Source organism: Sus scrofa, chromosome 9, assembly GCF_054392235.1.
Source record: "Sus scrofa isolate SSC_HxYL_T2T_F1_AM1 chromosome 9, Sscrofa_HxYL_maternal_Yorkshire_Landrace_v2.0, whole genome shotgun sequence".
Lineage (NCBI taxonomy): Eukaryota > Metazoa > Chordata > Mammalia > Artiodactyla > Suidae > Sus > Sus scrofa.
Window position 1 is genome coordinate 25,932,521 of NC_139391.1, and position 18,471 is coordinate 25,950,991.

At 38.6% G+C, this 18,471-nt stretch overlaps 1 protein-coding gene across 18 annotated transcripts in view; it reads left to right on the plus strand.

Annotated features, from left to right (window-relative positions):
- The window catches only part of DEUP1 (deuterosome assembly protein 1), a 205,300-nt gene extending 187,362 nt beyond the window's left edge, over positions 1-17,938 (plus strand). For all 18 annotated transcript variants that reach the window (XM_084975657.1, XM_084975661.1, XM_084975665.1 and 15 more), the window contains one exon: positions 17,026-17,938. In XM_084975657.1, the coding sequence (XP_084831783.1) occupies positions 17,026-17,202 (177 nt within the window). In that variant the 3' untranslated portion in view covers positions 17,203-17,938. The remainder of the gene's footprint in view (positions 1-17,025) is intronic.
- The last annotated feature ends 533 nt before the right edge of the window (positions 17,939-18,471 follow it).

Sequence of the window (18,471 nt, forward strand, 5' to 3'; positions counted from 1 at the left end):
TTTTTCAGATTCCACATGTCAGTGAAAGCATTTGATGTTGGTGTCTCATTGTATGGCTGACGTCACTTAGCATGATAATTTCTAGGTCCATCCATGTTGCTAAAAATGCCGGTATTTCGTTCCTTTTAATGGCTGAGTAATATTCCATTGTGTATATGTACCACATCTTCTTGATCCACTCCTCTGTCGATGGACATTTAGGTTGTTTCCATGTCTTGGCTATTGAAAACAGTGCTGCAATGAACATTGGAGTACATGTGGCTTTGCGAGTCATGGTTTTCTCTGGATAGACGCCCAGGAGTGGGATCGCTGGGTCAAATGGCAGTATAATTTTTAGTTTTCTGAGGCATCTCCATACTGTTTTCCACAGTTGTTGCACCAATTTACAATCCCACCAACAGTGTACTAGGGTTCCTTTTTTTCCACGCCCTCTCCAGCATTTACTGTTTGTAGAGTTTTTGATAATGGCCGTTCCGGCTGGTGCAAGGTGGTACCTCATAGTGGTTTTGATGTGCATTTCTCTATCAATGAGTGATGTTGAACATCTTTTCATGTGTTTTTTGGCCATATGTATGTCTTCTTTGGAGAACTGTCTGTTGAGATCTTCTGCCCATTTTTTTATGGGGTGGTTTGTTTTTTTTGGTATTGAGAGGTAGGAGGAGTTTATAAATTTTGGGGATGAATCCCTTGTCAGTTGATTCATTTGCAAAGATTTTCTCCCATTCTGTGGGTTGTCTTTTTGTTTTGTTTACGTTTTCCTTTGCTGTGCAGAAACTTTTAAGTTTGGTTAGGTCCCATTTGTTTGTTTTTGTTTTTATTGTCAATACTCTTAAGGGGTGGATCTGAGATGTTGCTGTCATTTATGTTGGAGAGGGTTTGGCTGTCATTTATGTTGGAGAGGGTTTGGCCTATGTTTTCCTCGAAGAGTTTAATAGTGTCTTATTTCTAGGTCTTTAATCCATTGTGAGTTTATTTTTGTGTATGGTATTAGGGAGTGTTCTAATTTCATTCTTTTCCATGTGGCTGTCCAGTTTGCCCAGCACCACTTATTGAGCAAGCTGTCCTTTCTCCATTATATATTCTTGCCTCCTTTGTCATAGAAGAGTTGACTGTAGGGGGGTGGGTTGATTTCTGGGCTTTCTATCCTGTTCCACTGATCTCTATTTCTGTCTTTGTGCCAGTACCATACGGTTTTGATGAATGTCGCTTTGTAGTATAGTCTGAAGTCCGGGAGCCTGATATCTCCAGCTCCATTTTTCTTTTTCAGGATGTCTTTGGCTATTCTGGGTCTTTTGTGCTTCCAAACAAATTTTAAAATACTTTGTTCGAGTTCTGTGAAAAATGTCTTGGTAATTTGATAGGGATTGCATTGAATCTGTATATTGCCTTGGGTAGTATAGTCATTTTGATAATATTGACTCTTCCAATCCACAAGCATGGTATATCTTTCCATCTATTTGTGTCGTCTTTGACTTCTTTCCTCAGTTTCATATAGTTTTCAGAGTACAGGTCTTTTGTCTCTTTAGGTAGGTTTACTCTTAGGTATCTTATTCTTTTGGATGAATAGTAAATGGGATTGCTTCCCTAATTTCTTTTTCTGCTCTTTCATTGTCAGTGTGTAGAAATGCCGTCAATTTCTGTATATTAATTTTGTATCCTTTGACTTTGCCAAATTCATGGATGAGCTCTAACAGTTTTCTGGTAGAGTCTTTAGGATTCTCTAGGTATAGTATCATGTCATCTGCAAATAGTGATAGTTTTACTTCTTCCTTTCCAGTTTGGATTCCTTTTCTTTCTTCTACTTCTCTGATTGCTGTGGCTAGGACTTCCAGAACTATGTTGAAGAGTAGTGGCGAGAGTGGGTACCCTTGTCTTGTTCCTGATCTCAGCGGGAGTTCTTTCAGCTCTTCACCATTGAGAATGATGTTAGCTGTGGGTTTGTCACATATGGGCTTTATCACGTTGAGGTAGGTTCCCACTATTCCCACTTGCTGGAGGGTTTTAATCAGAAATGGGTGTTGGATTTTGTCAAAGGCTTGTTCTGCGTCTATTGAGAGAATCATATGGTTTTTATTCTTCAGTCTGTTAATGTGTATCACACTGATTAATTTGTGGATATTGAAGGACCCTTGCATCCCTGGGATAAATCTCACTTGATCATGATGTACAATCCTTTTAATGTATTGTTGGATGCTGTTTGCTAGTATTTTGTTGAGGATTTTTGCATCGATGTTCATCAGTGAAATTGGCCTGTAGTTTTGTTTTTGTTTTTTTTTTTTTTTTTTGTATGGTATCTTTGTCTGGTTTGGGTATCAGGGTGATGGTGGCCTCATAGAATGAGTTTGGGAGTATCCCTTCCTCTGCAACTTTTTGGAATAGTTTCATAAGAATAGGTGTTAGCTCTTCTCTGAATGTTTGATAGAATTCGCCTGTGAAGCCATCTGGTCCTGGACTTTTGTTTGTTGGAAGTTTTTTAATCACAGTTGCAATTTCAGTACTTGTGATTAGTCCATTCATCTTTTCTATTTCATCTTAGTTTAGTCTTGGAAGATTGTATTTTTCTAAGAATTTGTCCATTTCTTCTAGGTTTTCCATTTTATTGGCATATAGTTGCATATAGTAGTCTCTTACGATCCTTTGTATTTCTGTGATGTCTGTTGTTACTTCTCCTTTTTCATTTCTAATTTTATTGATTTGAGTTGTTTCTCTTTTTTGCTTGATAAGTCTGGCTAGGGGGTTATCAATTTTGTTGATCTTTTCAAAGAACCAGCTTTTCATTTCATTGATCTTTTCTATGGTTTTCTTTGTTTCTATTTCACTGATTTCTGCTGTGATCTTTATGATTTCTCTCCTTCTCCTAACTTTAGGTCTTGTCTGTTCTTCTCTCTCAAGCTGCTGTAGATGTAAAGTTAGCTTGTTTATTTGAGCTTTTTCTTGTTTCCTGAGGTGGGCTTGTATTGCTATAAACTTTCCTCTTAGAAAGGCTTTTGCTGCTACCCATAGGTTTTGGAGTGTCATATTTTCGTTGTCATTTGCTGCTAGGTATTTTTTAATTTCCTGTTTGATTTCTTCAGTGATCCATTGGTTGTTTAATAGCATGTTGTTTAGTCTCCCCGTGTTTGTGTTTTTTTGCAAATTTTTTCTTGTTGTTGATTTCCAGTCGGATAGTATTGTGGTTGGAAAAGATGCTTGATATGATTTCAATTTTCTTAAAGTTACTAAGGTTGGATTTGTAGCCCAGGATGTGATCAATCTTAGAGAATGTTCCATGTGCACTTGAGAAGAATGTGCATTCTATTGCCTTTGGATGGAATGTCCTATAAATATCTATTAAGTCCATGTGGTCTAATTCTTCATTCAGGGCCTGTGTTTCCTCCTTGATTTTCTGTCTGGTTGACCAGTCCATTGCTGTAAGTGGGGTGTTAAAGTCCCCCACTATGATTGTGTTATTGCTGATTTCTCCTTTTAAGGTTGTTAGCAGTTGCCTTATATATTGTGGTGAACCTATGTTGGGTGCATAGATATCTAAAATTGTTATATCTTCTTCTTGGATTGATCCTTTGATCATTATGTACTGACCTTCCTTGTCCCTTAAAATATTCTTCATTTTGAAATCTATTGTGTCTGATAGGAGTATTGCTAATCCAGTTTGCTTTTGATTCCCATTTACATGAAATATTTTCTTCCATCCTCTCACTTTCAATTTGTATGTGTCCCTAGAAGTGAAGTGGGCCTCTTGAAGACAGCATATATATGGATCTTGTTTTTGTATCCATTCAGCCAATCTGTGTCTTTTGGTTGGAGCGTTTAGTCCATTAACATTTAAGGTAATTGTTGATATATATGTTCTTATTGCCATTTTATTAATTGCTTTGGATTTGTTTTTGTTGCTCTTTTTTCTTCCCTTCTTCTCTTGTTCTCTCCTCTTGTGGTTTTATGACTATCTTTAGTGTTGTATTTGAGTTGATTTTTCTTTGTTTGTGTATCAATTGTAGATTTTTGGTTTGCAGTTATTCTGAAGTTTTGATATAAGAGTCTATATGTATATGAGATTGTTTTAAGTTGTTGTTCTCTTATTTGCAAGTTTATCTCCAGTGTCTTGCATTTGTACCCACCTCTTATGATTTCTGATTTTGGTGGTATAATTGTGCAAGGATGATTTCATATCTTTATTGTATATATACCTTTACTAGTGAGCCTTGTCATTTGTGGCATTTTTATTTCCTGTTGCTGTCTTTTCTTTTCTGCCTAGAGAAGTTCCTTTAGTATTTGTTGTAAGGCTGGCTTAGTGTTGCTGAATTCTCTCAGCTTTTGCTTATCTGTGAAGGTTTTGATTTCTCCTTCAAATCTGAATGAGAGCCTTGCTGGGTAAATTAATCTTGGTTGGAGGTTTTTTCCTTTCATCGCGTTAAGTATATCATGGCACTCCCTTCTGGCCTGTAGAGTTTCTGCTGAAAAATCTGCCAATAACCTTATCAGGGTTCCCTTGTATGTTATTTGTTTCTTTTCCCTAGGTGCTTTCAATACTTTGTCTTTAATTTTGGTCAGTTTGATTAATATGTGTCTTGGGGTGCTCCTCCTTGGGTGTATTTTATATGGTACTAGCTGTGCTTCCTGGATTTGAGTGAGTGGTTCCTTTCCCATGTTAGGGGAGTTTTCGGTTATTATCTCTCAAAATATTTTTTCTGTCCCCTTCTCTCTCTCTTCTCCTTCTGACACCCCTATAATACAGATGTTGGTGCATTTAACATTGTCCCAGAGTTCTCTGAGACTCTCTTCATTTGTTTTCAATCTTTTTTCTCTTTTCTGTTCTGCATCTGTAATTTCCACTAATCTGTCCTCCACCTCACTTATTTGTTCTTCTGCCTCCTGTATTCTGCTGTTAGCTGCTTCTAGTGAGTTTTTTATTTCAGTTATTGTAGTTTGCATCTCTTCTTGTTTGTTTGATATCTTGTATCTCTTTGCTCACTGTTTCCTGTAAATTTTGCCTCCAGTTTATTTCCAATGTCTTGCATCATCTTCAGCATCAACAGTCTAAAGTCTTTTTCTTGGAGGCTAAGAATCTCCCCATCACTTAGCTGATTTTCTGGGGTTTTTCCTTTCTCCCTCATCTGAGTTACAGTTCTCTGTCTTTTCATTTTTATAGGTTTCTGGTGTGGTGACCTTTTTACAGATAATAGAGTTGTAGCCTCTCTTACTTCTGGTGTCTGCCCCCCCTTGTGGCTGAAGTTGATGTGGTTGCTTGCTGTAGGCTTCCTGATGGGAGAAGCTGATGCCTGCCCACTAGTAGGTGGAGCTGATTCTAATCCTTCTGGTGGGTTGGGCTTTGTCTCTGGATGGGATTAGAGGTGGGTGTGTGTCTGAGGGGTCTTTAGGCAGCCTGTTTACTGAGGGGCAGGGCTGTGATCCCACCTGGGTTGTTGTTTGCCCTGGGGCCTCTCAGCCCTGACTGGGGGTGGGGCCAGATTTTCCCAAAATGGGCACCTCCGAAGAAAGGCAGCTGCTGAATATTCCTGAGAGCTTTGCTTCCAATGTCCTTCCCTCACAACAAGCCACATTCACCCCTGTTTTCCCAGGATGTCCTCCAAGAACTGCAGTCAGGTTTGACCCAGATTCCTGTGGAGACTTTGCTTTGCTCTGGGACCCAGTGCACATGAAATTCTGTGTGCACCTTTTAAGAATGGGGTCTCTATTTCCCCAGTCCCATGGAGCTCCTGTGCACAAGCCCCACTGGCCTTTGATGCCAGATGCTCCAGGGGCTCTTTCTCCCAGTGCCAGATCCCCACACTTGAGAGTTTGATGTGGGGCTCAAAGCTCTCACTCCTGTAGGTGAGTCTCTGTGAACCAGTTAGTTTCCAGTCTGTAGGGCTTCCCACCCAGGAGGTATGGGGTTATTTATATCACAAAATCGCTCCTCCTACCTCTTGATGTGGCCTCCTCTTTTTCTTCTGGAGTAGGATATCTTTTTTAAGGTTTCATTTGGGTGAAGATTGCTCAGCCTTTAGTTGTGAATTTTGTTGTTTTTAGGAGAGAAGTTGAGCTCCAGTCCTTCTATTCTGCCATCTTAATCCCATTTCCTGGGGTGATTACTCTTATACTGATACTGATATACTGATGTGTACATGGTGGTTAAAAAAAAAAATGTTGCTCTTTGAAAAGGACTCCAGGATGGATCTGCAAGTCATTTGGCCATGGGTGTTTATACAAGGAAAAGTATCTATAATGTTTCATGAAGTATTTCACCTCTGGTACAGGCCAGAATTACTAGTGATACTTTATTAAAAATGCAAGTCACTTCTGGACATTCCTTGAGCCCTCAAATATCTGTATATTTTAAAGAGCTACAAGTGATCTTTTGTGCCTATTTTTAAAAATCTGTTGACTCTCACCTATGTACAGAAACATGCACAAACCAGAAATCAACTATAGTCCAGTGAAACGTTTTTAAAAAGCAAAAAACAAACAAAAACCAAAAAGAATTGGATAGCTAGATGAATTATCACAAATGGAACACAGCAGTGTGACTACCACTAAGGAAAAAAAAACCAGAATGTTAGCAGCACTCCAGAGGCTCCCTTCCTGTTCACTTCCAGTCACTCCAGCTTGCTCCCAAGACAGCCACTAGCCTGTTCTTTAATATCATGAATTACTGGTAGCCACTTGTAAATTGCATGTAAGTGGCATCACACTGTGTGTGTTCTTTGGTCTGGCTTCTTTTGTGAACCATTGTTTCAACATTGTTTGATAAGAGTCATCATCCATGTTGTTGGCTATGGTTTCCCCATTTTTGTTTCTCTATAGTATTACATTGTATATAAATACTACATAATAATATTATTATCCATAATGATAATTATCCATTCTAATGTTGACAAACATTTGAATTACTTCCTGTTCAAGGCTATTACAAATAAGGCTACAAAAACATTCTTATAAGTGCCTTTGGTGCACATGTGTATGCATTTCCATTGGCTGTTTACCTAAGAGTGGAATTGCTAGGTCATAGAATATGTATACAGTCAGGTACTGCCAAGCTGTTTTCCTGTTTGAGCCCATTCATCCCCCTGCAAGTAGTGAGTATTCTCCTTTTTTATATTCTTTCCAACTGTCGGTGTTATTGGTTTTTTTAATTTCAGCTTCCATGGTCAGTGTGTAGGAACATCTTATTGGGGTTTCAATTCTTGTTTCTAGAAACTAGTGAGGTGAACACCTTTTCATAAATTTATTGACTGTATTGATAGCCTTCTTTGTAAAGTATCTGTTTGATTTTCTTGCCTAATTTTCTATTGGATTGGCTTTATTCCTATTGATTTATAAGAGTTCTTTGTATGTTCTGGATATAAGCCCTTCATTGATTATATGAAGTACAAATAGTTCCTCCCATTCTTTCCTTTCTTACTTACTTGCCTCTTCACTTATTGGAATGTTTTGATGACCATAAATTCCTAATTTTAATATACTCATACTTATGAATCTTTTCCTTTCAGGTTAATGTTTTCGGTGTCCTATTTAAAACTTTTATGTGTCCCAAATCTATAAAATATTATCCTATGTTATCTTCCAGAACTTTGGCTCTTTTTTATATAAATATACACCTGGAATTAATTTTTGCATATGTGCGAAGTAGGAATCTCAATCCCTTTTCCCATGGAACTATTCAGTTGAACTCGCATGTTTTCCAATTCTGTAGATTCTTTTGGATTTTCTGTATTCAAAATTCAAATAATGACAGTTTGATGTCCTGTTTTCAGATATTTATACTTTTTTTTTTTTTTTGCCTTACTGTACTGAGTAGGACCTCTAGTAAATATTAAGTAGAAGTGGTATTGCCGGCATCTTTCTTTCACTTTCAGTTACAAAGGGAAAGCTTTCAATATTTCACTATTGTTTATAATATTTGCTAGAGATCTTTTGTAGGTTTCTTTTCAAATATTAAGAAAATTCCTTTTATTCCTAGTTGCCAAATTTTTGTTCCACATTGATATTGAATTTAACAAATGCTTTTTTCATCTCTGTTGAAATGATGATAGAATTTCTCCTTTGATCTGTTAATGTGTTTTTCTCTTGATGTTATAGTTTATTAACCCAATTTCAAATTCTTAAATCACAATTGAGTACTGTATTTGGTCTGTTCATATTAGTTTAGAATTTTTGCTTTATGTTCATGAGAGAGATTAGCTTGTAATATTCCTTTGTTGTCCCTGTCAAACCTTGGTATCAGATTATGCTGACCTCATTGAACAGATGGGAAGGGTTTCTTTTTTTTTTTTTTTTTTTTCTTTCCTATGGCCACACCCACTGCATATGGAGGTTCCCAGGCTAGGGGTCTAATCAGAGCTGTAGCCACCGGCCTACACCATAGCCACAGCAACAAGGCGGGATCCAAGCTACATCTGCAGCGTACACCACAGCTCACGGCAACGCTGGATCCTTAACCCACTTAGCGAGGCCAAGGACCAAACCTGCAACCTCATGGTTCCTAGTCGGGTTTGTTAACCACTGAGCCACAACGGGAACTCTGGTTTCAAATTTCATTTTCTTCTTTTCTTCATTTTCCTTGACTCTCTGTGTCTTGGTTTCTAAGCAAAAGATGAAACAACTACTTCTCTGAGCCTTGAAGAAGTGACCTTATGTAGGTTAATTTCAGTTTTTATTATTTTTCTGTTCTTGCATTTTTATGTGATTCTTTTTAAGTTTCTAGTTCTCTGCTGAAATTTTGTACCTTGTGATTTAATTTATTGAGCATAATAATCACATGTTTTAAGATATGTAGGTTTTTCATCTCAGAAACTAGTAGTGCTCTTAGCAATTACCTTTGCTTATATTCAGAGTGTATTATGTAATTTTTCAGTGCCCCTCCATGATATACCAATATCGGATATAAATTATAAAAACAAAAAACAAAACCAAGCTATAAAATATTTAAACTGTTTGACCTATCCCATGAGTACTTTACTGATTTTCTAGAACCTATTATCTACTTTTGGTAGAGGCTGGTAACAAGACGCTACTGTGGAAGAAGTTGCGAAATGATTAACTTCTGGAGTTTTAGAAATTGCTAAACCCTGAAATGCTCTTTTGTTTCATCTCAACATAAAATACAAGAATTATTTAAACAGAATAAAATTCTGTAACAATAAATAAACTTCCTCATTTATGCTAAGGGAACCTCTCAGGGGACTTTGCAAATTCTGCATCAACAAAACCTTGATCTTTAAGGACTCCAGAGTAAGCACATACTCCAGTCCAGCAAGAGGGAAAAAAAATGATAATTTGCTAAATGCTTCATTGTCATAATATCAGATGATTTTAAAATGCTTAGTCTCTGCTATCATCTTATCAGAAACACCTGGGCAACCACCCGGGCAACCACCCTAGAGTGGCACCTCCCTCATTGCTCCCTGTCCCCTCATCCTAGTTTTTGGTTTGTTGTTGTTGGTTTTTTTTTGTTTTTTTTTTCATAGCACTTTACCATAAAACATTTTATTCACTTGTTTGTTTGTCTCCCTCCTATAGAACTTTAGAAGCTCCACTAAAGTAGAATATTATTCTCTTTTTTGTTTACTGTTTTAACCCCAACACCTAAAATAGTACCTGGCACTAGCAGGCGCTTTATAAAAAGCAGGCAAGACTATCTGTTCTATAACTTAATGAACACTGGGTTACTTTCCACCTCTAAAATTATACATTATTCCTTTGAGGAGTTTGTAACTATAGAGTCAACCAGGAGAGAAAATCTCTACTGTTGTAGGTCTGGGCACAGGGAAGTTAAGCCATGATGGAGGCCCTAGAGTTCCCTGAAAGACAGCCCAGACCACCATTCTGGGTCCAGTGGTTTCCATGCATTGCTGAATTCTGACTTCTGCACCAATAGCGTTCCGACTCAGACCACAAGTGACCTCCTGGTTGTTAATTAAGTACAGTTTAAAGAACTCATCTTCCTTAATTAAGTACAGTTTAAAGAACTCATCTTCCTTAATCCCTTTCTCTTGATACTCTCATGTTCTCTGATGTCTAAGACACCGTTCTCCACTGATTCTCCTGCTGCCTTCCTGGCTTCCCAGTCTTTCCTAGTCTGCTTCCAAGCTTCTCCCTCTTATACCTGCCCCTTAAATATTAGTATTCATCATTCATTCATTCATTGATAAAATAAGCATGTACTAATCACTCACTATATGGAAGGTTCTCCTCTAGACACATCTTTGATGAGACAGACAAGTCTACAGTCTGGTGAAAAAAAAAGAGGGGGACTCCATCAATGGGTGAATGAACAAACAATTAGTTGTATGTATGCATGTGGAATAGTATTCAGTCATAAAAAGGAGTGAAGTACTTATACATGCTATAATGTGGATGAACCCAGAAAACATTATGCTATGTGAAAGAAGCCAGACACAAAAGATTGTAAATTGTATGATTCCATTTATATGAGATGTCCAGAATAGGTAAATCCATAGAAACAAATGAGGATTAGTGGTTACCAGGGGCAAAATGGGGGCAGAAGATAGAGATCGATGGCTTAATGGGTACAGAGTTTCCTTTTAGGATGATGAAAACATTTTGGAACTAGGTATGGTTTTAGTACATTGTGATGTGCTAACTCCACTGAATTGCTCATTTTAAAATGATTAATCTTATTTTATACACATTTTACCTCAAAAAAAAAGAGGGAACAGTTAATAACAAAACAAATGAATAAATAAGAAAATGTCAAATGGTGATAAATGCTGTAATGAAAAGCACATGATGTGATAGGAAGTGATGCAAGTATGGGGGATGACTTTAGGTTGAGTGGCCAGGAGAATGATTGCCGAGGAGGGGACATTTAGCTTGAACCAAAATAACCAAAAAAAGATTGGGTCTTGCAAAGATCTGGGGTAGAGAGCTTCAGGCGGAGGGAACCACTGGTGCAAATCTGTAAGGAAGGAATAAGTTTGGTTAAGTTTGAGAACCAGAAAAAGGGAAGGGAGTGGTCTAGACCTTGGAAGCAGAGAGAGAGAAAACAGAATGAAATGAGGACAGAGAAGTAGGCAGGGGAGGTCCAGGTATGTAGAGACTATAGCCATGGGAAGGAATGTGGACTTTATTTTAAAGCAATGGGAAGCCATGGGAAAGCTGCAGTTGGGGAGTATATGATCTGTTTGAAACTTTTTAAAAGATCCATTTGACTGCCAAATAAAGAATAAAATTATAGATGGGCAAAGGTAGAAGTGGAGAGAATCAACTGTCAGGATATTTTAGTAGTCTAGGCGAGATGATGATACTTGCTTGGGAACAGTGAAGGTAGAGCCATATGTTAGATCCAGGAAATGTTTTGAAGAACAGACCAGACTTGACAGTGGATTGGCTGTGGGAAGCATGGGAAAGAAAAACTCAAAGATGGACACCTAGGGTCTCAGCCTGAGCTTTGGGGTAGATGCTAGTAGCACTCTCTGACATGGAAGATTAGGAAAGAACAGGGTAAGAGGAGAAAACCCTTGATTTCTAAGTTGGATACTTAAATGTAAAGTTTTTATTTGACATGCAAATGGAGATATTAGATAGGAAATGGGATATGTAAATCTGGTATTCAAGGAAGAGATCAGAGCTGGAAATAAAATATTAGAGTAATCAGCATAAGGCTTATATTGAAATCTATCAGGATGGATAATACATAAGAGTATTATATATATTTATAATGTTTAGGTGTATAGAAAATTGATTCATATATATATCCTAACCCTATTTTATACACACACACACACACAAATAGACTATCTTTTCTCCACTGTATATTCTTGCTTCCTTTGTCATAGATTAGTTGACCATAAGTACATGGGTTTATAATCCTTTGTATTTCTGTGGTGTTGGTTGTAACTTCTCCTTTTTCGTGTCTGAGTTTATTGATTTGAACCCTCTCCCTTTTTTTCTTGGTAAGTCTAGCTAAAAGATTATCAATTTTGTTTCTTTTCAAAGAAGCAGCTTTGAGTTTCATTGATCTTTTATATTTCTTTTCTAGTCTCTAATTTATGTATTTCTGCTTCGATCTTTATAATTCATTCTACTAACTTTGGGTTCTGTTCTTTCTCTAGTTGCTTTAAGCATAAATTTAGGTTGTTTATTGAGATTTTTCTTATTTTCCAAGGTAAGCTTGTATCACTATAAACTTCCCTCATAGGACTGCTTTTGCTGCATCCCATAGATTTGGGATCATCATTTTCACTTTTCTATCGGTATTTTTTGATTTCCTCCAGTGACCCATTGGTTGTTTAGTAGCATATTGTTTAGCCTCCATGTGTTTGTGTTTTTTGCAGTTTTTTCCTTGTAGTTGATTTCTAGCCTCATAGCATGTGGTTGGAAAACATGCTTGCTATTATTTCAGTTTTCTTAAATTTACCAAGGCTTGCTTTGTGGCTCATCATGTGATCTGTCCTGGAGAGTCTTCCATGTGCTCTTGAAAAGAATGTATATTCTGCTGCTTTTAGATGGAATACTCTATAAATATCAGTTGAATCCATCTAGTCTAGTGTGCCATTTAAGGCCTATATTTCCTTTCAGTTTTCTTTCTGCATGATCTGTCCATTGCTGTAAGTGAAGTTTTAAAGTCCCCCAATATTATTGTGTTATTGTCAATTCTCATTTTATATCTGTTAATATTTACCTTATATATTGAGGTGGTCCTGAGTTGGGTGCATATATATTTACAATTGTTATATCTTCTTGAATCAATTCTCATTATGTAGTGTGCTTCTTTGTCTCTTGTAAGAGTCTTTATTTTTTCTGATATAAGTATTGCATCTCTGGCCTTCTTTTGATTTCCATTGGTGTGGAATATTTTTTCTCATCCCATCACTTTCAGTCTGTATGTGTCTCTAGATCTGAAGTGAGTCTCTTGTATGTAGCAAATATTTAAGTCTTGTTTTTGTATCCGTACAGCTAATCTGTGTCTTTTGGTTGGAGCATTTAGTCTGTTTACAGTTAAGGTAATTATCCATGTATATTCCTCTTGCTATTTTGTTAATTGTTTGGATTTGTCTTGTAGGTCTTTTTCCTTAATTTTTGTTCTCTTGTGATTTGATGACTATCTTTAGTGTCAGGTTTTGATTTCTTTTTCTTTCTTGTGTATATATTATAGATCTTTGTTTTGCAGTTACCCTGAAGTTTTTGTATAGGTGTCTGTATTTATAGGTGTTTGTTGTAAGTTGCTGATTTCTTAATTTCAAACACATTTTAGATACCCTGCATTTGTATACTCTTCCCTTCATGATTACTGTTTTTGATTTTAAATCTAATTGTTTTGTGCATTCTTTACGTGCTTATTGTGGATATAAATTATTTTACTACTTTTTATCTTTTAACCTATTAGCTTTGTGTGTGATGATTTCCTAAATTTACTGTATGTTTGCCTTTACCAGTGAGCTTTTCCATCTTGTAATTTTCTTATTTCTAGTTGTAGCCTTTTCTTTCCAGCCTAGAGAAGTTCCTTTAGCATTTGTTGTAAAGCTGGTTTGGTGGTGCTGAATTCTTTTATCTTTTTCTCGTACATAAAGCTTTGGTTACTCCATCAAAACTAAATGAGAGCCTTGCTGCATAGACTATTCTTGGTTGTAGATTTTTTTTCTCTTTCATTATTCTAATTATATCATGCCACTTCCTTCTGGCCTGCAGAGTTTCTGCTAAAAATCAGCTGATAGTCTTTTGAGAATTACCTCATATGTTATTTGTTGCTTTTCCTTTATTGCTTTTAGTCTTCTCTCTCTTTAATTTTTGTCATTTTGGGAGTTCCCATTGTGGCTCAGCAGAAATGAATCTGACTAACATCCATGAGGACGCAGATTTGATCCCTTGCCTCACTCAGTGGGTTAAGGATCCAGCATTGCCATGAGCTGTGGTGTAAGTTGCAGGCACGGCTCGGATCTCACATTGCTGTGACTGTGGCATAGGCTGGCGGCTACAGCTCTGATTCAACCCCTAGCCTGGGAACTTCCATATGCTGTTGGTGTAGCCCTAAAAAGCACACACAAAAAAGTGTCATTTTGATGACAGTGCATCTCAATGTGTTTCTCTGTGGTTTCATCCTGTATGGGACTTGGGTGAGTGTTTCCTTTCCCAGGTTAGGGTGGTTTTCAGATATTATCTCTTCAGATATTTTCTCAGGCCCTTTCTCTCTCTTCTCCTTCTGGGACCTCTGTAATGCAAATATTATTGCACTTGATGCTGTCCCAGAGATCTCTTAAACTGTCCTCATTTCTTTTTCTTTTTTCAGTTCAGTGGTAGTGCTTTCCCCTACTGTTTTCCAGCTCACTGATCCATTCCTCTGAATCATTTAGTCTGCTATTGATTCCTTTGAGCATATTTTTCATTTCAGTTATTGTATTCTTCATCTCTGTTTGGTTGTTCTTTATACTTTCTAATTCTAAAAACTTTTAACTTTTTGCTCTGTGCATCTGTTCTCCTCCCAAGATCATTACATTGAACTCTCTTGGGTAGACTGCCTGTCTCCTTCACTTAGTTTCTGTTCTGTGGTTTTATCTTGTTCTTTCATCTGCAACATATTCTTCTGCCAGTTCATTTTGTCTAAGTTGCTATTTGTATTTTTATGTATGTGGTAGGTTAGTTACATTTCTTGACCTTGGAGACGTGGCTTTCTGTAGGAGGCACACTATGTGTCCCAGCAGTGCACTCACCTCTGGCCACCAACCTAGGTGCTCCAAGGTTTCCCCTAAGAGGGCTGCATGAGTCCTTCTGTTGTGGCAGGCTGACATTGGCTCTGGTAGGCTTGCTTGGCCCCTAGTCTGGCTGGTTGCCTGGTCCTGCCTTGTGCAGATACTGCTGGCTGGGATTTAGTGGGGCCTGAAGAGCTGGTTGTGGAATCATTGGGGACCCCAGGGATAGTGCTGGCTTGCCAGTGGGCAGAGTCAGGGACCACCCAGTGACAGGTAAAGCCAGATCCTACAGTTAGTGCCAGAAGAGCTGGTTCCTGGAGTCTGGGTGCAGGGTCCAGGGATCCCAGATCTCATTTCATTGGTGGCAGGGTGATGGCAGTAGAGCAATTCCTGATACAATTGAGTAAGGGGACCAGGGTGTCTGGAAGATAGCATTTGCCTACTAGTGGGCAGGGCTACGGCTTTCCCCAGGGTAGGGTCTGGCCTGCATAGCAGGATTGTAGTTTTCTTAATTCTGGTGTCTGCTCCCTGGTGGGTAAGGCTGGTCTAGAGGCATGTTCAGGCTTCCTGGTGACAGAGGCTAGTGCCTGTCCAGTGGTGGGTGGGCCTGGGTCTTGGCCCTCTGGTGAGCTGAGCCCTATATGTCCAGGTGGCTATGGATTCTTTCTTTCTACAGAGATTCTTCTAGTGTGGGATCTGCTGAGTCTTTTGGCCCAAGTAGTGGGACTCTTTGTCTCACATTCCCAACTTACTGCACAGCTCTTCCTTGCACTGGGCCCTGCTCAAAACCAAACAGAAAATAGCCTTCTGTGTCATGCAATAAATAAGATTATTCCTCCTGAGAATGGAATATGCTTCCTCTAACACCTGAAGAGACCTGCCAAGCTTTGTGTTTCTCTCCTAGTGATATGAAATGCAAGCTACATTAATTTGTCCTTAAAAGGAGATGTCCTGACATGCTGATACCATAAAGTGTCAGGCCCTGAATTGCTTACGGAGTTTATCTTTCACTCTCTGGAGTATCTATGTCTTTCCAAGCCTTCAACATGCTTACCACTTCTTGCTTATCAGGTTGTAGCATGATGTGCGTGTTAATATATAATGTCCTATAGACTGTAGTCTTGGACTGTCCAGATGGCCAGGCTCCTTCAGAATGTATTGTGACATTAACATATACTGTTGTGGTGAGAATGTGGATGTGTACTATCCCATGTGAATGCAAACTGCTTCTGATCTTCTTCCTTACTGAGTATTAAAAAGAATGCATTTGCCAGATCAGAGGCAGTGTACCACGAACCCAGGACTGTGAGATTCTGCTTTAGGTAGAGTATCTGGCGTAGCAGCTACAGATAAGCTCTGCTTGGATAAGTATTCCGCTGTCCCCTGCCATGATCCATACCCTTTTGGCAGAGGCCAGACTAGTGAACTAGATCCCCCTATAACAGACTTCACCTGCATGCAGATCAGTGACTCTTCATATGCTTTATAAAATCCCATTCTTCCAATAAAACAAAAGTTAAAGGAGAGGGCCACAGAACTAAAAATTAAAGTACAGGAGTTCCCGTCATGGCGCAGTGGTTAACAAATCCGACTAGGAACCATGAGGTTGTGGGTTCGATCCCTGGCCTTGCTCAGTGGGTTGACGATCCAGCATTGCCGTGAGCTGTGGTGTGGGTCGCAGATGCGGCTTGGATCCTGCATTGCTGTGGCTCTGGCGTAGGCCTGTGGCTATAGCTCTGATTGGACCCCTAGCCTGGGAACCTCCATAAGCCACAGGAGCAGCCCTAGAAAAAGGCAAAAAGACAAATAAATAAAAATTAAAGTACAAATTTGTTTTGAATGAAGCACTGTAAAGTCACCTATTACTGCCCTTTATTCCTCGGCCACACATTGTGTGTGTGTGTGTGTGTGTAAATAAGCACCAAACAGGTCATGGTTAGCTGAGCACTTCCACACCACCATACAGGGTGGAACTGGGCACTCGTCACTGATGTGGTCTCAGCTGTCACTGGACAAACAAGATACACCCCAGCGTCATGCGCCCCCAGCCCCCCACCCCCCGTGATGCATCATGCTTTTAGCGCTCCTCACCTGGCTAACTCCGTGCAGCAGTGAGCCTCCTTTTAAAGCCAATGCTTATTTTTTTTCCTCTATAAGCTTTCTTTGCCAAACTCTACAAGAGTCTTGATGTTTTCATTCCTTGAGGATTTCATGAGCAGCAACCACATCACACTGGTAGAGAGAATTCAGCTTAAGATAAGAGTATTTCAGTAAGAGTTGCACTGTTTGATAGTTGTCAAGGATGAGGCATACCCAGAAATACGAAGATTTTAAAAGGCTTTGTGTTCCTCATCTAACTTTTCTTTCTTCCTTTCTTTAGTCTCCCCCAGATATATCCTTTCCAGCTTCTTTGGCTGCCCAGCATTTCCTTCTGGAGGAGGAGAAGCGAGCAAAAGAACTTGAAAAACTTCTAAATACACACATTGATGAGCTGCAAAGACATACAGAATTTACTCTTAATAAATACACCAAGCTAAAACAAAATAGACACATATGAGCTTTTAAACTTTATTTGCTTCCCCCATCCCAAGAGAAAAAAGCTCTGGCAGAATATTTACAAAGTTGATTAATGAAACTGAGAAATTTTGTTCTGTTTTCTTGAGTAAATCATTTCTGTAAGGCAGCTAGAAAATAGTATTTTTTTCGATAAAACTGTTTGTATTCCTGTATTAACATAATAAATTGCTCAGCTACAGAGTTACTATAAAATAAACATGACTACTCCAAAAGAGATTTTTTTTTTCCTCCAGTCTTAAGGAATAGTTTGGAATTAAATATGCATTTTTCCCACTTGAATCACGTATGCTGAAACCCATTTCCTCTGTAACAACACATGATGAGGGAAAGGGACATGCTATATTCTAAATGTAAATTGATCAAGGGCAGCTCCTTTGTACTAGGTTTGAAAACTCAATGTTTTCCATTTAAAAAAAATCCTCAAGTATTTTAATCTTGTAAACATCCTAAAATTTCTTTTAGAAAAAAAGAGCTTACTGTTTCTGCATTCATCTTTGTAACGTTTCTCTATCCTAACACAACAGATGTGGAATCTGCCGTTTCCACACTTAAAACATGTGCCAAAGATTATTGCTTTCCGGTTAGTACTAATTACTTCATGGACACAGGATAAAGAAACATATAAAGCACTGTCACTGTTGTTACCCTCTCCTTTGTAATACCTCTATTTTAAACACAATAAAGGAATGAGAAAGTCTATGGACTTGAAACATAAATGCCGAGTCTGTATGGAATGGTAAAAGCACGGTAGTGAAGAATAAAACCCAAGTTACAAACATGCAAGCACGATAATCCACTTTTCTGTCTTTAAAAATGATATTTATAAAGATTACCAAACATCTCTACGTCATTACTTCAGGTAAGTCCTGCAGCTTTTTTTTTTTTTTTTTTTTTTTTTTTGTCTTTTTTTTTTGTTGTTGTTGTTGTTGCTATTTCTTGGGCCTCTCCCGCGGCATATGGAGGTTCCCAGGCTAGGGGTTGAATCGGAGCTGTAGCCACCGGCCTACGCCAGAGCCACAGCAACGCGGGATCCGAGCCGCGTCTGCAACCTACACCACAGCTCACGGCAACGCCGGATCGTTAACCCACTGAGCAAGGGCAGGGACCGAACCCGCAACCTCATGGTTCCTAGTCGGATTCGTTAACCACTGCGCCACGACGGGAACTCCCCTGCAGCTTTTATAGTTTCCTTCTTCTCTTTGAAGAAACTCTACCTGGAAGGAGATGTCAGCGTGACTCTAGACAAGCA